General features: G+C 41.3%; 1 protein-coding gene across 3 annotated transcripts in view; it reads right to left on the bottom strand.

Moving 5' to 3' along the window:
• Positions 1–23,141, bottom strand: part of ZNF2 (zinc finger protein 2) — a 31,376-nt gene that overhangs the window by 6,538 nt on the left and 1,697 nt on the right. Inside the window, exons 2-6 of one of the 3 annotated variants that reach the window (XM_054701871.1) lie at positions 17,503–17,571; positions 16,497–16,623; positions 13,684–13,797; positions 12,096–13,073; positions 725–736 (exon numbers count right to left, since the gene is read on the bottom strand). In XM_054701871.1, coding sequence (XP_054557846.1) covers positions 725–736; positions 12,096–13,073; positions 13,684–13,797; positions 16,497–16,623; positions 17,503–17,535 — 1,264 coding nt within the window. In that variant the 5' untranslated portion in view covers positions 17,536–17,571. Of the gene's footprint in view, positions 1–724; positions 737–10,031; positions 13,074–13,683; positions 13,798–16,496; positions 16,624–17,502; positions 17,572–23,141 lie in introns of those variants that run through there. The other 2 variants (XM_054701869.1, XM_054701870.1) reach the window with 2 other exon arrangements.

The following is a 23,141-nucleotide window of genomic DNA, read 5'->3' as shown; positions in this document are numbered from 1 at the left end:
CTCTGGAGTTAGCCCCTTGTTTTCTGAACGTTAGGAAAAAAAAATACATATGTATCATTTCCTACTGTGAGAGAAAAATAACTTCTGTGATAGGAAAATAATGAAACAAAAAATGCTTCTAAGAAACACGTGAACATAAAAGAGCTCAAAAATAGCCTTATATTATCAAGGAAACAAGAGAAAAGAAAGATGACGAGGCAAACAAGTGCAGTTACGAAAAGGTAGAGGGTAAGCGGGTACTCAACATTCCTTTGAGTAAGAAATGAGAAAGAATAACAAGAACAAGACTAAACAGCAGTGATGTGCGGAGATGGGAGATAAAAACAGGTTCTAGTGGAGAAGGGGCAGGGCTCAAAGAAGGATGGTCTCCCAGGATTGACCATGATCACCACCTCATCAGAGCCTCATCACTTCAGGCCTCATCACTTCAGGCCTGGGGAATGACTATCACTGCTAACCTTTCAAAACCATTCCTTTTACACAAAAATCACTGTTGGTTTGGCTGTTTCAAGATGAGACACAAACTCTAGAAGCTAACATTCAACATGGTCCAGATCTATAACTTCAAATCATCACAAAGCTCAGTAATTACGAAGTAATTGGTCATCTCTGACTGCCCCAAACTGAACAGATTGGGAAGAAGAAAACAAAACCAAGTTTTAAAAATGAATAGCATGTGAAAAGGGGAAGGTTGGATCCCCACGTGCTCAGATTGGCGTCCAACCTGTCAGGATACCTAACATCAAATCCTAGGCGTCTTATTAAGAGTTTAGGGGTAAAACTTTACTGTTAGAAATGTTGACATAGTTCTAGGGTTAAATGGTTTCTAATATTCATTCCAACCATGACTCTACATGAAATAAATTGATATAGGACAATGTTCTCAATAATATATCATAATTAGGAAAATGCCTGGGGCTTTAAAGGGCAAATGGGTAGAAGCAGGTTAAAGGCAAAAGACTTCCAGATAAGGGTAATGGAAGAATTAAAGCCCCAAGTTTCATAGAGAATACAAGTTGGGATAATAAGAGGCTTGCCTGTCTGCTGTTAAGAGTTGAACAGGAGAGCCAAACAGGCAGGCAGACTAACAAAGGCCTTGAAAGCAAAACCACATATCTGATAGAAAAAGCAACTCACTGTGGGGAATCTAGTAGTATTATGCTGACTCATTTAGATAAGAATAAGACTAAAGAAAGTATAATTAGCTGGCAGTCTACTGCAGTAATCCAGTTTGACAGAAGTAGTGAAATCAAATCCACATTACCTTTTAAAAAAGTTACCAGGACTTAGTAGCTAACATTTACTTAGCATATAGCTAGGGACTGTTATAAGCAATTCTCTTGAATTACTTCATTTGATCATCACAACAACTGGGGATTGTGAATCACAGAGAGGATAATTCACTTGTTCAAGGTCCCAAAGTTAGTGAGACTGGCTTTGAGCCCAGGAAGACTGGTCCCAAAGTCTGTATTCTCAACCATGGCACTATGCTGTCTCCACTTACATAGAGGAAGGCAGAGAAAAACTCATCAGGTTGTAGTCATTGATCTGAGATTAAAAAAAATCACATTATCTTAACTAACATATATGAAAAAGCCTAATTTAGAGCCTTGGACCCAAGCGAATAACAAGCAAACATTAAAATGTTGATTTTATAACACTTTATTTGGGGAAAGAATTGGTCTGAAAGGGTGGAAAGTATTTCATTTGTAAGAAATAAAATTATGAGTTTTTCACAGATCATCATCCAGAGAGCCGGAGTATTACATGGGAAAAAGTGACTTTACTGTCTCCATGGGTCTAGTAAAATCTGGAGAGGTCCACATAAACATTTTGTGATCACAGTATCTCCCTGGTCTGGTAAATATTCCACAAACATTTCGAAGATGCTTTTCCCACTGACCACCTGTGTTTTATAATCACTGTTTCCAGTAATAACTCACCTGGACTAGATGGTTTTGAGACCTCTCTCTCGAGCGCCTCCCCACACTCCAACTGCGAGATTACATCAGGTTTAGAGATTGGAAGCCCTGTTCATGGGTAAAGAAACAGGAGTCTGGTAAAGAGCTCAGCATTAGCTCCTTGGTTGTTAGGCTGTTAGGGGGAGAGGAAAGGAGACAGGGGAGAGAGGGAGGGAGAAAGGGGAGGGGGGAGAGAGAGAGAGAGAGAGAGAGAGAGAGAGAGAATACAGGAGAATATGATAGAAGGTGTCCATTTCTAACTCTAAGAGTATTAAAACTACATCCAGAAACAAAAAAGCAGAAATTGCCTGCCTCAGGCCTTTCAGGGATTCAGAAACTGAATCTAAGAACCTCAGTGCTCCTAGGAACTGAAGAAGCAAAGGGATCACACTGGGAAAATTCACAGCGGAAGGAAGCCATACTCACCCAGCAAGACCAGATTCCTGGGTTTCTCAGGCACATCCCCTTGAGGAGGGTTCAACTGTCCCCACTGGGTGAGAGCTTCGGCCATATCCCTGATCATCAACGACTCCTGAAAAACCAAACAGCACTGTATACCAAGGAAGCTCTTTCCATAAGTCTCGGGAAGGACTCATGCTGACACAGGAAAAGGAAGACAAGAAGGTTAGACAAAATGACCTCTTATACCCCTTCAACACTAAGATTCTCTGGCATATCTGTAGCCAGAGACTTGCTCCTTGTCTCTCTGCATCAAAATGTATGTTACCTGCAAGTGGAAAAAGGCACTTCAGTGTAAAATCTAAAGTTATTGGCTTGTGTATAAATTAAATTATAGAACTATAGGAATCCTTACTGTTTAGACATGGGAAAGTAGAGGAAATATGGTTATGCTTAAGTATTTTATTTGTGATATGGTTTTAAAACATAAGGGGATAAAAAATATGAAATATTTTTTCTCTACAGTTTTCCTTTTAAGAATAAAATCAGTTCAATGCATGTTAAAAATTAAGACATTTGCTACATATGTCACAGAATATAGATTTATCTGTAAAATAGTATCTCAGGCCCAGAGTTATTAGGCAAGTTACCAAAATGCTCTTACCATTTCTCACATATCCTTGATTGGTCTGGTCCCTCATGTATGCTACCTACACACACTGCTCCTCCCACATTCTCTGAGTTCCACTTGGTGCTCACACACCAAGCAGCTCCACAGCTGCTTGAAAAGTGTGCCACATTCCCTTTTGCCTGTTTATATGTGCTGCATCCTGTTCCTGAATATTCTTCTTCCTTCCCTATCTTTTCAGCTATTTTAATCTTTCTCACACTACAGATCACAGCTTAATTGTAAACTCCTCAGGGAAGCCTTCCTGGACTCTCTGGGCTGCAGTAACCTGTTCCTTCCCTTCTCTTGGTTATGGACACAAAAGAGGACTGGGATTAATATGTTTCTCCCATTAGCTGGTAAGGTCCATGAGAGAAGAGGTCAAGTCTATTTTCACTCACTGAAGCAGTTCTAGCACCTAACACGGAGCAGGAAAACTGTAAATATCTGACACATAGTTGAATGAAAAAGGAACACATGAATAGGAACTATTAGAAACAAGTTTAAATGGGGTAATCTATAAATGTGTGCATGGAACCAGAGTTGGGGGTGGGAACAGAAGTGTATCAAACATTAAAGACACTGCAGGAGTGTTTACCCTCATTAACCTTGATCTACCCAACAGACACACAGTTTAGAGTGCCAAAATGTCAGGCAAGGGAGCAGTGAAGGTAATGCACCTTTGACTCTAGCTGAATCTGTTTTGCTGGTAAGATTACTGTCTAATAATTTTTCTAATTCTTTAATTCTATGTAACTTCAATTTTAATGAGACACATTACAACAGAAATGCTCAGATGCCAGCAAATAACCATTCTTATCCTTCTTTGTAGCTCCACTTTTGCCATAGTCCCCTAAACATGCATATATATGCATACATACATACATACATACATATATGTATACACACACACATATATGGGGGGGCCTAACTTTGTTTATATTTAGCATTCTAATGTTTATGATACAGTACTCTAAAAACAACTGGCAAAACAAGTCACATAATGAAATAAAGTTAAAAGAACTGTTTTGAAAACCTCCTACCCTAAATAATTTTAATACTTGAAGTATACAATTCACTATCCTTTTTATTTAAATTTATGATCCCTTAAGGCCATATGCCTAAAGTGTGATCAACACAAGCAATATAATTTGTATAGTTTTCTTTTCTTTACAAACAAAGACTAAGAGGGAATACCTGTTAGTTCCTGTTAGCACATTTCTAAGGGAATACTTGTTCCCTCAGAAAATCTCAGCAAGCAAACTCACTTATAAAGCTGCTCTGTGGAGCACATGCCCTGGGACTGGAGGTTATAGACAGACTAGCAGCAGATGCTACCGACGTCCTCGCTCCTCTTCCCTTTGAAAGGGATCTACAAATCCACAGATCAGAATCAGTGCTGGTGTTTTCGCGCAGCTTTCACATGAATCAACACCACCTTTATGCTCTGAGGTGAGGTCTGAGGTTGGTGAGTAGTTCCAGTGCCTTTGACTTTACAGCAGGAGCTGTCATTCTCCCAGTGGCCTAGGGCAGATCTTACAGAAGCATCTTGACTAATCTCTCTCCAATCAGTCAAGGTATGCTTTTGCTGGACCTCCAAAAACTTTCAGACAACTTATTTGTCCAGTGTGTAATTTTCTGTGGCCTGGCTACAACATACCCAGGTACCCATCCCAGTACTCCAGCACATTCCACAGTGACACACACCCACCCCTGGCAGACCTCTAACTCTCTCATCACTGAATTTTTTTTTTTTTTTTGTCAAAACTGTCTCTCTATTGGCATATTCCTGTATTCTCTTCTCCAACTACCTACTCTCTCTCATTTTTCCTAAATTATAGCTTTTATCCAAGTACATGCCTCTCAACTACTCTAGAGGATGGACATCTATGGTCTTTTGTGAGTTGTCTGTACCAGTCATTTCTACATTTAAAAACTGTTTCTTGGGCCTCGCTGGTGGCTCAAAGAGTAAAGTCTGAGCACCATGAAGCTACTGGCAGCCACTGCAGCACGATTTCGATCCCTAGCCAGGGAGCTGACCCACATGGCCCAGCCAACCTCTCCTGGCTTGCCTGCTACTCCCCTCAGCAGTGTATTTCAGTCAATCTGCCTGTTCTGCTCCCCACACAATCTCTGGTGAATCCTCTCACCCCGCCTCACACCTCTGGCATATACCCCAGTTCTTGGACGCATAAATAAAATAAATCTTTAAAAAAAGTAAAAACAGTTTCCTCTTTAACTGTTTCACAATTTTACTGATCTATATTTTATTTTCACAGTAACTCCATGAAGCAGGGGGCAATTGGCTTTTCTTTTTTTTTTTTTTTTAAATATTTATTTGTTTATGCATACAAGAACTGGGGTACAGGCCAGAAGTGCAGGAGGGTGACAAGATTCACCAGAGACAAAGTGGGGAACAGAACAGGCAGACTGACTGAAACACTGCTGAAAGGAGCAGTGGGCGAGACAGGAGAGGTCTGCTGTGCCATATAGGTATCTCCCTGGCCCGCCAGGGATCGAGGATTGAACTTGTGCTGCAGAGGCTGTGGATAGCTTCATAGTGCTGTGCTTTACCTCTTGCACCACCAGGGAGGCCCAACAGGCTTTTATTTCTTTGCACCTCACCACAGTGGCCAATTATGGTACTGAATAGCTATAAGTGTGCACCAAGTACTAAGTGGGTACAGAAGTAATACTGGAAAGGCAAGTTCTGCACAAGTGAGGAGCTTTTACTGTGAGGTTCACTACTCATCAGTTTATCAGGATAAACACAGTGGTCTAGGTTTCAGGGCTGAGCAATTTCCTGACAATGGAAGGAACCATATATATGCTCTGAAAACAGAAGTAAAAACAGAAAAAGAAGAAATCTAAACCCACCTGGGATGCAGGAGTCTGAAGCCCAGTGGTCATGACATTTTCTTTTGGGTTTCCAGAAGAGGAGAGATCCAAGTCTAGAGGGAAAGAGGAGACACGACCATCACACTTGTGGTAAACTAGCAGAAACTTCCATACACTGCTACTCATCACCTCAACAGTCAGCACAGGGAACCAAGGCAAGCCAAGGCATCCTACAGCAAACCTGACTGGAGAGAGCGATGACCATTACTGCCTCAGGTTCCTCCTATCCTCTCCTGCCCTTAACCTTAGGTAGCACTCTCCTATGAGAATCTGGACACTAAGTACATACTTTTCACACCTGCTGAGTGACAGTCAAAATAATCGTGTGTGTCACTCTGTACCTCAATTATGCATTCTTATTCTATTCCACAAAGGATGAACAAAGACTAGCTAAATTCTTTTAGAACAGGTAAAACTGTTTAGATGCAACATTGGTTTTCTCAGAAAAATAAATCCAGGATTCTAAATAACTCCTGTGATTTCTGGAATCCTCACTTCCCCTGTCTTTCAAATGTGTCTAATGATCTCTAATTACCTTAAGATGTTCCTGTGAGGACAAAAAGAAGCCATCATCAAAAACCAGATTGTCAAAACTTGATTTGCGGGGCGGAGGGGCGGGGCGGCACACATCATCCTAAAGATCAACAGGACAATGCATTTAGCGGCCTCCCTCTCAAAAACCACAGCGCAAAACCAACTAACTCCTGGGTAGAAAACGGCTCTCCCAGAGAGGACTTGATGCTTCTCCTTCCTGAGCCTGCCCCAGCCAGAGGGCAGCCTTTCTCCTTTTTTCCTTCTCTCCAGCAGGTTTCGCGGCCGCATCCCTCAGAAATTCTCACCTCGGGCCCCAGGCTCCATGGCGACTCCCTCCCCCGGGCCCCGCAGGAGACGCCCACCCCGGGAGAAGGGTGCGGAGGACGCGCGGGGGGTCGGTAGGCTCCACCGTCCCGGTCCACCCAGAGGCCCGGGCACGCGCGCACGACCCTCTCTGGGCGCCGTAGCGGCGGGCAGCGCAACACCTGGGCGGCGTCCCGTCGCCCCTTCCGACCACTCAGACCTAGGAGGACTGCCGTTCGGCCATCCTCGGCCCCAGGCTCGATCTTACGCCCAAAGCTCGGTGGAAGCCTCGTCCCCACGACAAAGGCATCGAGTTGCCGACGGGGACTAAGAGCGGCGGCCCGGACGCAACACTGAACTACAACTCCCAGAATGCTCTGCGGAGCGCGGCTTGCGTCACTGGACACCGCTTCCCAGAGGCCATCACTTCGCAGAGGACGCCGCTTCCCGAAGGGCCCTCCGCGGCACGGCCCTCGGGGGCCAGCCGCGATCGGGACGGTTTGCCGCGGTGGCGGGCTCCGGGCCGGGTTTACGGGAACTCTGCTCCTCCGAAAGCGCCCCTTTTCCTGGGCACGCCCCTTCCTCTATGCCGATGTTGAGCTGCGGCTCGCGGAGAGGTGCTCGTCCGCGGCGAACTCCGTCTTCCGAGGGGCGTTCTGTAACCCACCCCAAAACCCGCAGAGGGCAGCGCCTCCACCCGCCCCGGAGTCCGTCCTTAGCTGCTGAGGGAAGGCTGGGAGCGGGTGTGTATCTTCAGACTAGCGTGTATTCGTGCTTATTTTTCCACAATAAAGTAGCCAGTTCTTTAACCAGTTCAAATTCCCAAGACAAAATCAAACTAGCTTTGGCAGCTCCCTTGCTTGCCTGTGCCTATGCTGGTGCCTCTTTTTTTCTTTCTTGATTTCCTAATAAACCAGTCCTTTTAAAAATGTTAAAAAAAAAAAAAAAGGAAGAAAGAAAGAAAATCAAACTAGTTTAATTGTCCCTGTTTGGGTACAAGCCATAATGTCCTTCTCTATACAGTCCTCAGATAGTAGCTAGGCCCACCCAAGATTCCCAGGGTAAAGATTACATTTCTCCTCATCACGGCTTCTTGCCAGAGCAAGAGTGATTCTTGCCAGAGCAAGAGAAGAGGAAGGTTGGTTCAGGCTGGCTGCATAGGGACAAGTGATCATGAGCCACGAGGACAAGATTAACACCCTAAGAATTGCAAACCAATCTTATAGAAGGAATAGAAAACCTCAGACAAGTTGTTGGAACAGAACTCTGGCTTTAACTTGAGAAAAAAGTAAACCTGTTTTGTATCATCCATTAGTTTACTGTGTTTCTGCTACACAAATAGCCACACTTATCTCCTAATTGTTCTATAGGTTGGCTGCTCCCAGCTGGGGCTGGGAGGAGAGGGGACAGGTAGAGAATACGACCCTGACAGCTAAAAGAACAGCTGGGGGGATCCCTTCCCTCGCCCCCTTTCATCAGCAGGAGATATGGAGTGGACGTTTTCTTTCCAAAAATGATGATTGTGAAAGGCATTGCTAGCTGACATGCCTGGAACAACAGGGATTACCTTCCTTCTGTTAACCATCCCCATCACAGAAATCTTTCTTTTGTTAGCAAACCAATGGTCAATTCTCAGTTCTCTCATTTTATGTCAATAGTAGTTGATAAAACTGAATATTCCCGCCTCCTGAAAAACACTGATTTTCTTCAACTGGTTACCTCTTTCTGTCTCCTTAAGTAGTTCCTCCTGGTTTCCCCAGCCTCTGAACAAGTGGTTCTCAAACTATAGCATAATTAGAATCATTTGGAGGGCTTGCTATAAAGCAGTGCTAAACTCTGCTTCTTTTCAGAATGTCTGGAGTGGGACCTGAGAATTTCCATTTCTAGCAAGTTCCAAAGTGATGCAAAAGCAGCTCATTTGGGAACCAACTAAATGTTGGACTATCCCAGAGCCCAGTCCTTAGGCTTCCTTATTTTTCGATCAACACTTATTCCTTAGTAATCTTGTTCAGTCTAGGTGTTCTTAATACCACCCACAGGTAGTGAGCTCCCAGTTTATATCTCCAGCCTGTTTCTCCCCTCTGACCTTGGGCTAGCTCCTCAACTGCTTTACTTGAATGTTTAATAAATATTAATAAATGAAATTATAATTTATTAATGTATATTAATAAATATACACCTCTAATGTAGCCTATTCAAGACAAGACTTTTGATACCCTTCCTCCCTTACTGTCATACCTCTTTCACCTGCAGTTTTCCCCCTTCAGTCAATGGCATCCCCATCCCTCTATTTGCTCAGTTCAAACCCCTTGGAGTTATTGTTCTTTTTATCTTACAACCCACATCTAGTTCTTCAGCAGATCCTCTTAGCTGTACTCTGAAATTATATGCAGACTCTCATGTCTTACCACCTCCACCAGTGCCACCCTTTTCTAAGCATGTCATTTTGTCCAGATCACTGCAAGTGCCTACTAACTGATCTCACTCCTACTCTTGCGCTGCACATTATATTTCTAACAGTGCCTCCACTATCTCAGAACAAAAGCTGTTCTTTACAGTGGCCCACAAGGCCATAATCTGCATCATCCACACCCACTAACTCTCTGATCTCATCTACCACTTTCCCCTTATTTGTTGTGCTGCAGCATACTGACCTCTTCACCATACTTCAATAAGGTCAAACATGTGTCCACTACAGAGCCTTTGTTTGTTCCTCTAACTGGATATCCTTTCCCCAGATATCAGACTTGCTCTCTCACCTCCCTGAAGTTTATTCACCTTCTCTGACCATACTACTTTGTTTTATAGCACTTATCTTTTTATAACATAATTACTTTATTGCATGTCTCCCATTAACACATGTGACAAGGAGTATACTCCATACTCCATGTGACAAGGAGTATCCCTAGATTATTTATTGGTATTTAGACGCTCAATAACTGAATGAGAGTTATACTCTTGTTGAGAAGGTATATGTGCCTGAAACAAATATGGCTGTCATTGGTTTTCTTGGCTTTCATTTGTGTGCTTTTGGAAAACTTGGACTTCTGCCATAACCCTGCTTTTTATGTGAATAGGCTCTATATAGAATAATGTGGCTCTAGACATTAGCAACTGACCCAAGCATCTAATTTGATGTCAACAGCAGTACAGTCAAGTTGAAATACCTTGGGATAAAAACCCATGTCTTCTATTTTACTAAAGGATTACCACTCATGAATGAGTTATATCTGGAGTTAACTTTGATTGTGGTATTCTGAGATTAGACATAGCCCCCTCTCCTGGTTCACTGTAAATGACTTCTTCAGCCTGGGAGAACTACCATATTTATGTCCCTACTCTGTTGCAGTTATCACTGTACTCAAAACCTATTAGAATTCTGAATCTATTTTAATCTCATCTTGTTGACAATGGCAGAATACCTTAGGGAAATATTTGACCTTCAATTTTTTTTAACAAGCAGTGAAGATTCAGAACTCTGAGGTAGTCATTAGTCAAAAGTTTGTCAATAGTGTCTTTTATTTTCTATTTGACATTAAATAGATTCAGATATTATCCACACTCTTAAGTGTTTTTCAAGTTGCTTAGCAAGTCTACACATAAAAAGTCTTTCCTGTCACTCATCTGCGCTAAGAAATGTGGACATAGGGTTGTTGGGAAGGGAACTGTTTGGCAGTCCAGCCTCTTGAATCTGACTCTCTCAAGGAAAATGCATCTTGGTCCACTGGGATTCAAGGAGAGCAAGCTAAATTCCAGATAGCCTATTGGAATCCAGTCCTCTTCTAGGCTTCATTTTAAGCAACTAGGAAGGAAATGCAATGTCCAGAGTCAAAGTTGCCTAGTACCTGATGATTAATAAAATAAAAATATTTGGCGGGGTCCAGGGGATAGAAGTTTTTGGAGTCAAGACTTAAAGTTCAGCAATTTGGATCAAGGTAGAGATCCTTGATCTCTACTCTCTACTCATTAAATAATAGGGAGCTGTTTTCAGTCTGAGTAAAGCAATGATGGGCAGGAAGGGGTCATTTGGAAAAACTGGCCTAATAGTGATGTGCAAAATATAAATTGTGACAGAGCTTCTTGGTGTTAACCAAATATTGTGGCTCTTATCTGCTTTTCCTAGCTGTTTGGTGCTAGGCTCCGATTTATGAGTTGTGGACCTAAGTGATGGTCCTTCAAAATATCCTCCAGGTATCTCTCCGTGCTGACCTTGGAGGCAATATGTTCTAAGTAATGAGGATGGGATATGACAGAGTCACATCAGATTGTATGTGAGGAATGAACCTCGATTTGGAGGCTTACTTATATGGCACCATCACTTAGAATATCCATTTCAATAATAGTTAAAAATTGGAATTTTTGACTACTTCACTAATGGGAGCCTGAAATCATAACAGTATAGGCTAGAGTAAAAATTCAGAGAAAGAAGTGTTTTAAATAGAACTTGGTAAATGGAAAAGTCATTAACTTAGACAAATATTTAATGAGCACCTATTATTTGGCAAGGCATTGTGTGAAATACAAAGACATAAGTCATGCTTCCCAATGCTTACAATCTATGTAGTTATGTACAATCATGTACATAAATTATTAAACAAGTCTCATAGCAAACTAGTAGAAAGAATAGACTTTAAGGATAGACCTGTATTCAAGACCTAGCTTCACCTTTTATTAGTTGTGTGACCTTTGGACAAACTATTGAATCCCTTTAAAAGACTTGTTTGCTCATCTGTAAAGTGAAGATAATAGTACTCAATTTATAGAGTTGTTGGGAGAAAGAAAAAAATCTATTTCTTGCAAAACTCTTTTAACTGAGTGCTAAGTGTTTAACTCATAATAAGTGCTCAATAAGTTCTAGCTAGTAATAGTAGTGACCTGGGACACAAAAGAACAAGGTTGGCACCCAAAAAAGCTCTGAGAGAGGGACTAGCAATTCTAAAAAGAACTACCTGGAAACAACAATGCTGCTCAGATATAATCTTGCCTTCTCCCTCCTGTTGTAGCCTGCGGTTATTTAAAGTGCAGTAATACCTGGGGCCTCAGGCAGGAGGTATGTCTGAAGGTCACCTACTAACATTTATCCAGTTGTCTGACAAACTTCTGTAAAATGTTGACTCACATCTCCTAATTTCCAGCATCCCACATCAGTTCTGTAACATAGTAGGTAGTGTTTATTCAAATCAAACACTGTGGTAGCAGAGACGGAGAGGATGGTAGTAGCCAGAAAAGATAGAATGATCAAGTGATGAAGACCTACCCTAGATTTTATGAAGGCTCTTTGTCTGACTAAAGCTTTCATCCAACTCAGTCTATTCCCTGTTTGGCATAACGACGTTGATGTTGAATAACTGATGACTTAGAACTGAAAACTTTCCCACACACACTGCACTCAAAGGGTTTCTCTCCTGTATGAACTCTCTGATGTCGTGTAAGCCGACATCTTTGGCTAAAGGCTTTCCCACATTCATTGCATTCATATGGCTTGTCTCCAGTGTGAATCTTCTGGTGTTGTGTAAGGGAGGAGCGGTCAAAGAAAGCTTTCTCACACTGGTTGCACTGATAACGAGGCTCTCCAGCATGAGCTTTTTTATGTCTGTTCAGTGATGAGACGCCATAAAAGGCTTTCCCACACTCATTACATTTATAAGGCTTTCTTCCAGTATGGATTAGCTGATGTCGAGTAAGAATACTTTTCTGGCTGAAGGCTTTCCCACACTGATTACATTCATAAGGACTTTCTCCTGTATGAATTCTCTGATGTCGAGTAAGGGATGAACGGTCAAAGAAGGCTTTTCCACACTCACTGCATTTAAAGGGCTTCTCTCCAGTATGAATTCGCTGATGAACAGTTAGGGATGAACGGTCAAAAAAGGCTTTCCCACACACGTTGCATTCATAAGGGATCTCCCCAGTGTGAGACATCAGATGTCTACTGAGACTGCTCCTGTGACTGAAGGCTTTCCCACACTCATGACAGTCATAGGGCTTTTCTCCAGTGTGAGTCCTCTGATGTCGGATGAGGGATGAGTAGTCAAAAAAGCTCTTTCCACAGTCACTGCATTCCTGGTCTCTCTCTTTAGGGAGAATTTTCTTGGAAGGGGTTGACCCTTGCCGTAAACTTTCCTCCGAGGAAAGGGAATTTTTGCAGGTTTCTACTGCAGGGCTTTCCTCCTCTGTCTCCAAGTCATCCTCCACAGTCAGATCTTCAAATTTAGGACACAGAGGACTTTTCCTTCCAAGCCTGTCCTTCAATGTTCCTTTTGATTTTTCTTCATCTGAAGCAACTTGAATCTCAGACTTAGCCTCCCAGTCTGGAATGGACAGAAAACACAGATGCAGTTTTTCCCCCCCTGGGTTGGGAAATATTACAGCACCCCCCTTCTAATACAACAGGTACTATGATAAATCTGGAAAGTAATATATAGACATTGCATCAACTTGCTTCTACCAATAGTCTTATGTGGTAGAGAGAAAAGCTTCACTGAAAACAAAACAAAATAAAACTGGATTATGAAATAACGCTGTTTTGTAAATTTGATTTTTTTCACATAATAAATTTAAAATATTTTATTTCAAGACTTAGAAATCAAGAAGCGAGGGACCAGAATTTAGAAGAGAGGAACATTTGCAATGGGACTATGGCCAGGCTAATTAGAAGAGTCCTATCATGGTGGGGATGGTGAGGAACAGGAATATCAAAGGCATATCAACATGACAGAGCTGAGAAAAAAAAAATATCTGGTGAGTAAAGATAGATAATAATTGAAGGTATAGTGAGAAAAATGAAAGTTGGTGGGTGTTAGAAAATAAACACTAAAGCAGAAAACCTGAATTTGAGAAAAAGGTGATGCCCAATTTTCCCTTTAATGCATATTCAAATAACAGCCACAGAACAAAACTGCCCTGTTCATGCTCAATTACCTAGAGAGATCTTCTCTGGACATTCTCTCTCCTTAGATCCATGAAGATCAATTATCCAAGGAATATCCCCTCTTTTTGACTGAAAAATTACTTCAGCTTGAGGAACTGGAAGTCCTGCTCAGGGAGAAAGAAACAAGCCAGGTGGTTGTGGGTGATGAAAATAAACAACTATCCCAAAACTTAACCCTAGTCTCTAGGTCTTGCAGAGTGAAAATGCAAAGGCAGAAAGTTCATGCCTGAATATAGAATACAAAGAAGTGCAAAAGACAGCAGGTGCCTCTGAAAGGAAGTCAAATGGCCTAAAAAAGGAGTAAGCAGCACTTGGCCAGAAAGTTGACAAACTTCATTTGAATTAATGTGTTTATTTTTCCCCATGCAGGAATGGGACACTCCTAACTTTAGCTCTGGTAGGATTAGAATAATCCTTGGATCTGGGAAGATAAGAATTAAAAAAAAGATGATCTTAAGTAAAAATATGAAATGTAAAGGTGTCCATTTTTGTTAGTTTACTTTTTAGTATGCTTTTATTTAAATCACCTTTTCTACTTTATTCATATTTTTCTTTCTTTCTACTCATTTTGATACAAAAAGATAGCTATAGATAGGTTCTGCTTAAAACTGAATGACAATTAGGGCCTCCCGAGTGGTGCAGCGGTTGAGCGCTGGGTTGCGAAGCTGCCCGCAGCTTCTGCAACGCTGGTTCGATCCCTGGCCACCAGGGCGAGGGTCCCACACGGTGCGCAGACCTCTCCTGCCACCCGCTGCTCCCCTCAGCAGTGTATTTCGTCGGTCTGCCTGTTCTGTTCCCTGCTCTGGCTCTGGTGAATTCTCTCACCCTCCCGCGCTTCTGACTGTACCCAGTGCTTGTATAAATAAATAAATAAATCTTAAAAACAAAACAAAACACTGAATGACAATCATATCTCAAAAAGAAATAATTACTTGAGTCTTATTTAGAAAATAAGACTGCCCCACCCCAAATAATTTCTATTTGATTTATTTTGACATTCACAAATAATTTGCAATTCCTCATGATCCACTAAATATATAATACATATCACACTGGCTCATTTTACATATGAAAGATATTTTTGGATAGAAAAGCTTCACTAAAAACAAAACAAAATAAAACTGAATTATGAAATAATACTGATTTATAAATTTGATTTTTTCCACATAATACATTTAAAATATTTTATTTCAGTTAGCACATATATACCTTACCATTTTAATGGCTACGTGGCATTACATTATATGGAATAACATAATTCATTTAACTAATATTTTGCTGACAGACATTCTAGACTGTTTTACTATTTTTTTTAAAGATTTATTGATTGATTGATTGCTTGATTGATACATACAAGCACTGGGTACAGTCAGAAGCGCAGGAGGGTGAGAGAATTCACCAGAGCCAGAGCGGGGAGCAGAGCAGGCAGAAGGACCAAAGTACACTGCTGAGGGGAGCAGCGGGCGGCAGGAGAGGTCTGCGCGCCATGTGGGACCCTCCTCCGGAGGCCGGGGAGCAGCCAGGGATCAAACCGGCGCTGCAGAGGCTGCGGGCAGCTTTGCAACCCAGCGCTCAACCGCTGCGCCACCGGGGAGGCCCTAGACTGTTTTACTATTAACAAACAATGCTATGGTCAAATACACCATGGGCTGTTCTATTATTTCCATAGGACAAATTTCAAACAGTGAATGTATTCACTATATAAAGTAGATCCCCTCCTAGAAATAGTCTCAAGATCTAAACTTGCCTTGAATTGGGACCTCTGACTTGAGAAAGAAAAGCACTTTCACACTGGGCCCAAGGATCCTCTATTGGATTGTATACTAATTCTCTGCTGACAAAATGGCCATATTTTGGTCACAGTACCCTGTAACTTCCTTAGGATTTCTATTTTCCCCAATATTTCATGCAGCCAAAGCCTGTGACAAAGACTCAAGGCTGCTTAATGCCCCATCAACATCCTATTCTATATTCTATATTTGGCCTGTTTAAATTAATCCAGGTGATAACAACATTTTTTTGACCTGCCTTGCTTGACATCTGCCAAGTGACTGTTTACTGCTTCCATTTGCTGCCCATGGTAAGCCTGCTTCTGAATGTACCCACTGTGAGCATCTTATTCTTGATGCTCTCGGGAGTTGCTCATTACCAAAGGAGCCTGGCTTGACTTCCCATAAACACCTGACATCAGCAGTAGCTCTTCATTTTTCCTTGGTCACACAAGTCTCTAAAATTGTGAAGTGCTTTCTGTGGGCTGCGCTCTAAGACTGCACTTAAGACAAATGTTCAAAGTCAAGCATTTCTAGTGATGTACTCTGAGGCACACTTTGTATCCCTAACCCTATACCACCCTCTTTTTAAAGAGAAACAATCCCTGCCCACTCCTTTGCTTCTATGAGAACTGTTCCCTCAATAAGACAGACCCTGTCCCACCCTTAGTACCCTGGGCAGTGCTGAGTAAGTTACCTAACTGATGAGCTGGGAGAAATGGGCAAATGTTAACTCAGCCTCTTCTGCTCACCCTCCTCGGGGGAGCCAGCTCCCTGCAGCAGGCAGACATTCTGCTGGCCCCAGCCCTCTGTTTTGAGGGCAGGCTGCTCAGTGAGGGCCCCTGGATTGTCCCTGCTGACAGCTCAGGGAGCAGGTCTGTCCCTGCTGAGATTCAGGATTAAGAAGCCCACAGCTGCTGCACACCTAAGGCATGTCCTTATACTCTCCTATGCTCTCTCTCAGGTGGGAAGAGAAGAGGTGGCAACCCACATTAACACAGTACAGAGTGTAACTCCTGGGATGCTCTCCTTACCCAATGAGACAATGCTCCTATAGTTCTCCAGCATCACCTCCTTGTACAGATCCCTCTGAATGGGCACCAGATGGCTCCACTCTTCGTCTGTGAAAATCACGGCCACATCCTCGAATGTCACTGTTTCCTGGAAATAAAATCACATTCTTCCCTACTTAAGACCCTTTTCTTTACACAGGCCAGACAAAATTGTCATAAATATGTGGAGTGAGGGATGGGACATGATTCTGACAATGTAGGGCTTTGAATTACTTGGGGAGAGTAGCATAATTCACCCAAAGCATGAATTTCTTGGTTCATAGTCCCACACCACTATATTATACCCGAGCCTCTAAATATCAGGGTCTCTTTGTTCAGATTTACAGAAAACTTGGAAGAATAGAAGAATGAATTCCTATGTACCCAAATGTTAACATTTTCTACATTTGCTTTATCTTTCTGTCTCTTTCCATAGATACATTCTCCTGCCTTTTTCCCTGAACTTCTTAAAAATAACTTTCATACACAATATACTTTTACCTCCAAATATCTCAGTGTATGTTTTGTAGATCACAGTATCAGAATATGGAATTCAAGACACTCTTCCCTTAGGCAGGAATGGGGCCTGTCACAATCCCCTCACAAAACTCTCTTCAGGACTCTTAAAACTCAAGGAGGTGCCCTGAAGCATGTGTCACATTCCCCCACCTAACCCAGTGCTCCCTGGAACATGGGATTAATACCAGCCCGCTGTTCTCCAAACCTCCCCTTCAGACCCACACATTTGGATTGTAGACAAAATCACTGAGTGCATGCCACAGGGACTGTGTGCCTGATGAAAGGCTAATGAGCACATGTTCAATGCAATAAAAGGTTCCTGCAAGGCCCCAAATGGGAAGGAAGCCCTGTCTGTGGAATCCTCCATGCACCTAGTTGTGTTTGAGCAAAGGAGCTCCAGGATGGTGAAAGAAGACTGTTTACATCCGGAGACTAATAGAATATTTCAGAAACACAAGGTCCACCTCACCTGGCATCTGGCAGTCGGAGACACAGCTGCCATTCCCTCCTTTGTGTTCTTGTAGGAAAGGGCAGAGTCCTAATGTGGCAGAGGTGGAAGATGAGAAAGAAGGTAAGAGAAAGACTAGTTTTGTTTCATAGTGTTCTGACTCATGAAGCAAGAAATCTCCATATACCAGTAAGTAATATACCTGCCTTCATTTTCTATAGCCTACAAAAAGGAAGGTAAAGTAGAGCAAAGCCAGGATCAAGCTCACTTTATTCCAGAATTCAAGCAAAAGGCCATAATATTGCCATTTAGCACAGAATGTGTTTCTTATTCTACCACGATCCTAGAAGCAAAGTTCTATTCCTAAGAGGAAAGACCATATTAAGGCTCAGATTATATTTACAAATTCACATTCAGTATTGTGCTGAATGATAACTAGATAATAAAAAATTTTGTAAATGACTCTATGGAGAAGACATGTCAAGTAAACACCTATAGTTTTTTCAAAGAAAAATAACCCATTCACAACCCTCTGCTGAAGGAGTAGTGCTTGTGCAGCCACCGTTTGCTCCCCATGGCCCTGCCTCTCACTCCCCAGCCATACCGATGAGGCCATAGGTGGCCAGTGCACAGGCTGATCAGTAGTCTAAGATATGTTTGCACTTGAGAAGATGACATCCTTCCTTAGGAATGTGAACTAGGAAATATCATGACAAGTAGGTGATGAGCTGAAAGGGCATCACGAGGGACAGAGTTGTTATGAGGATCAGGGGAGCCAAAATCACCAGGAAGCAGAAACCATGAGTATGTGGGAGGTAGGAGGTAGAGAAGAGGATATAACAGAGAGACTAGATGCAGGCAGGAGAAGGATAGCCTAGTCACATCAGTGGTGAAGCACTGAAGCAAAGACCCAAGAGTTCCTGGTCTGGGGTCCTGATCCTGGCCTGTGCAGGTAGACTAGTCTCATTCATTCTTGATTTCCAAGAGATTCTAACCCTGTTAGGTTTTGTGTGAATCCATATCACTAAACTCCCTTTATTTGAGTTAGCTGAGCACACCTCAGTTTCTTACAATCAAGAATCAAGAGAAAATTTCATTAAATCAAGCATTTCTAGCACCCATTAGTGAGACAGGAGAGAGTGACCCCTGGGAAGGAGGAAAAGCTGTGCTCGTGGCTCATTACACTCGGGCAGGCAAGGGTCTACGTTCACCGGTCCTTATTATTCGCGCCCATGTAACCAACCAACATTTATTCAGCACCAATTACTTATACAGGCACAAACACTGTATGACATTGTCCTTGTCCTCCAAAAGCTTACAGCCTAGTACATAGGCCGAGCAAGTAGCCAAAATAATACTTCACTGCAGGATGGATAAAGGCTATAAAAAGCATAGCAAACTATGTGAGCCCATCAGAGGGTTGCTTAACCCAGACAAGAGGGAGGGAGGAAAACTGCAAGTTGGCAGGAATGGGATCTACTATGAAATTTGATTTGGGGGAGAAGGCGGAAGAGTCTAAGCAAGAAAAACAACTATTCCAAAAACAAGGACACAGATCTTTACACAAGAAGGATTAATGACTGTAATTAGTTTACAATGGAGGATATCTAGGTTCTGAGCAGTGATGAGGGAAAAGATAAGATTAGTCAGATCAAGGAGAGCTTGTATGATCCCTTTTCCATTGGCATGGGGGGCTGAGAGGACTCAAGTATGGGAGTGCAGTCATCAGATCTGTGTAATAGTCACTAACATCTAGATAGAACACTAAGGGAGGCAACTTCCTAGACATGGTACACATATCGTCATTTCACCGGTAGAGTAATACAGGTGAAAATTTGAATTACCCTATTTCTAAAACAGGAAATTTCATTAACTAATTCATTTATTAAATTATTCATTAAATAACTTACAGTTCAGTTCATTCATACAGTGGAATACCATTAAACATATTAATAAACTAGCATTTATTGAGCATTTTCTATTTACCAGGCACTGTGCCTAATACTTTTTGTCAGGGTAATTTAATTCTATTTTCATAAATCAATGAGTAGGTACTATTTTAGATTAGGGACCTTTGGACTTTTGTAAGAGGCTGAGAATTTGAACCCAGGTCTGTCTGGCAGTTTTTAATCTATGCTCTATTTTCATGAAAAGATAGTCACAGAGATAAAAACGAATGGACTAGAATAGAAAATCCAAAATATATTCAAGCATATTGGGAACCCTGATATATAACAGAGGTGACATTACAAATCACCAGGGAAAAGATTACTAGTGATAAGCTGCAATTGACTTACATGTTCATCAACAGGATAAAGTATGATTTTTTTTGTATATATATATATATATATATATGTAGAATATTATACATGGATTAAATGAACTAGAGCATCATGTTAATAAGAGATAAATTACTAAGTGAAAAAGAAAGCAAGCTCTAGAATGGCTGAGAATATAATAGTTACATTATTATAGCAGACCTGAGACTACTTGGCTGGAGGTTGGGAATTTTCATTTGGGGAGGATATTCTAGTTCAGTAAGACATAAGGTTGGTGCATGATATATAAATTACATGTGCAGGCAATTTGGTATAGGCTGAATACCTGCCTTCTTGCTAGCGGGTCTAGATTTTTGGTTTGTTAGGTAGAAGGTGTCTGTGTCCAGACCACCACCACAACAAAAATCTTGAGTTCTGAGTCTTTAATGAGCTTCTTTGGGCTGAAACATCACACATACGTTGCTGCATCTCATTGCTGGGGGTGGGGGAGTGCTGTGTAATTCCACATGGGAGGGAAACAGCATGAGGGAGACAGCACATGGATTCCTCCAGACTCCACTGTCTCTTCCCCTTATGATCTGGCTGTGTATTCCTGTAAGGTTGCTGTCATCATCTTAGGTATGAGTGCAATTATAGGTTGAGTCCTGAACCCTTCTAGCAAATATCCAAGTTTGGGGTCATCTTAGGGACAGAAGTGGCCACAGACTCTAGGTAGCTGTGGCAAAAATGGAACTAGAGGAGGGCAAGAATGGAGGTGAGTAGACCAGTAAGAAGACGATCACAATTAATTATCAAGAAATGATAAAGAGCTAAACAAAAGTAGAGGTAACAGAAATGGAGAGAAGGGAAACTACTATCAGGACATTAAAAACAGACAATAGACTGAGTGGAAGCGGAAGCTGAAGGCCATTCAGAGGCAAGGATAAGGTTACTGATCTGAGCAGTGGTGTGGACAATGGTGCCATTCATGGAGATGAGCAACAGAAAAGTGGGTTTGGAAGGAAAGCTAACAAATAGTTTGGGATATTTGGAATTTGAGCTATTCCCACATCTTTGGATAGGAAAAACTGAATGTATCTGGCTTCCAAAAGCCATTTGTAAAAATGTGTCTTTGAATATTGAAAAGACTGTCAGTTTCATACTCAAAATAGTAAAGTAAATATGGAGTATTTTATAAAATGTTTGAAATATAAGAAGGCAATGTTTAAGTATTTAGTTATATAAATAAGTAGATATTTTTCGATTAAATGTGTGAGTGTTCATAAACAGATTATCATTGGGATATATACTTGTAGCCATCCATAAAAGATGAAGAAAGAAACCTGGGGGGTGAGCCAAATAGCCCCAGCAGCAGGAAACATGTACCCAAAACAGGAAGGGCAAACCAGCACTGGGCCAGGTAGAAAGAACATGCATCCTAATAATGAACCAACCTCAGATGCTAAAAAGGAAAGTGACCACATAGACTTCATTCCTCCTCCTTTATGAGACAGCGCACCAGCTGGCTTTATTAATTAAAAGATATGAATATGGTGCTGTTAAGTTTTCAAAAATGCCAAAAAGACTATAATCAATATATTGATATATTCACACAGGTTAACACAGGCCAAGCAAAACTTTAAAATAACATTACTTTAAGGATAAACACCAGTTCGCAAAAATTAAAACTTTATGAAAAGCAAAAACTTAAAAAAACTCACTGGAAAATCATGCTTATTGTAACTATAAAAATGAACCAGGACCTCAGGAAGAGAGGAGGCAGAGATCCATACATCAATGAAAATGAATACATATTATCATGTCATGCTGATAACCAGAGTCTGCAATTTGAGTAGCCTGAAACAGTATTCTTTTCCTCCAGAGGAGGGTCTCAAATATTACTCTTGTGCCCTAGGAAGATGTCAAAATTAGTATTTAGAGATACAGGAGAGTATAGTCATCAGAGTACAGGCTCTGGAAGAATGCCTGAAATCATATTCCAGTTCTGCCTCTCCTACCTGTGCAGCCTCAGGCAAGTTTCTCAATGTTAACCTGTTTGCTCATCTGAAAAACTAGATTATGAAAGTACCTGATTGTAAAGTTTAAATAGTACAGTATGTGTAAAATATTTAGAATAATATTGTAAATGAATGTGAACATTAGCTAAAAATTATATCATAATCCTAGGAAGGCAGAAATAATGAAAATATAAATTACACTGTATTGTTGGTGATGTAAATGTGTAAGATTAGTATTAACTTTGGAATCAAAGTATTTGTGTATGTTGTATAAAGCATCTGAGGTTTTTGAACAATCAGCTGGAGTTGTAGTTGAAAATGCTCAATGTTTAAATGCTTACAGTTTCGTTTATTACATAATGACTTTAATAAATTGAGTGTTAAACAAATTACAAATGGTGGTGAGCACAATAGCTCCCCAGCCATTAAACAACCAGGGACACTCCCAAGGTGTTCATCACCCTGGGCTCCCTGCTGGGTAGACCACTCCCCATGAGATCCACCAGCTGCTGCTTTAGTTAGCTCTTAATGTTACTCAAGACTCCTCAAACCCATCAAATACACAGGAGTCACGGCCAGCAAAGGGTCACCTCCACGTTTGTTTTCTCTTTTTCTATTATTCTTGGATCTTTAACTATTTCTAAAGAAAATGCTCTTCAGATTCTTATTCTACCTCTTCAAATGAAGACTTGCCTAGAAAGTTTTTACTACTCCCATCTCAGCTGCAGAGATATCTATTCCAAAACTTCATTCAATTTCAGCAGGACACTTTCACCAAACTGAAGTATTGCAAGAGCCTAGGGAGGCAGAACTGGGTGGTAGAAAGCATTCCATAGGCCTGAAATTATTAACTGTGGAGGCTTGGGAAAGTTACTTAAGCTAACAGTTTAATTCCTACTTCATGAAATCATTATAAGTAGGAAATGAGACGGTTAGTATAAAGCATCTATCTTACAGTCTGTTCAATAAATGAATGTTTCTTTCCTTCTTACTGTTCATCCTATTCATCCATCAACCTATTCATCCAACCTATTCGCTCCAACATTCAAAAATACGTCTAACCACTTGTTATGCACTAGGCAGCAAGGGGTGTGAGGTCAACAAAACAGAGGTATCTCTGTCTGCAGGATTTTACTTCAGTGTATTGCATCAGTGTCCTACTTTCCCCCTATTGTTCCCTCCCAAAATCTGCTCCCAACATTAACCAGTCTTTCTTTTTCTAGCATCTCCCATTTCTCCAATAGCTTCTTCCCCTATCTTCAAATAGATACAATCCTCTTCTATGTAAAACTGTCCTTGTTGAATCTGTCTGTAATAAAATCATTCTCATTTAGGTTTTCCTTTCATGATCAAACTTCTTGGATGAGTACTATGTACCTGTTGA

The sequence above is a fragment of the Talpa occidentalis genome, unplaced genomic scaffold (assembly GCF_014898055.3).
Source record: "Talpa occidentalis isolate TD23 unplaced genomic scaffold, MPIMG_talOcc4v2.1 talOcc4.5, whole genome shotgun sequence".
Taxonomy (NCBI): domain Eukaryota; kingdom Metazoa; phylum Chordata; class Mammalia; order Eulipotyphla; family Talpidae; genus Talpa; species Talpa occidentalis.
The sequence above is the reverse complement of the archived record's forward strand: the minus strand, read 5'-3'. Positions and strand labels throughout refer to the sequence as shown.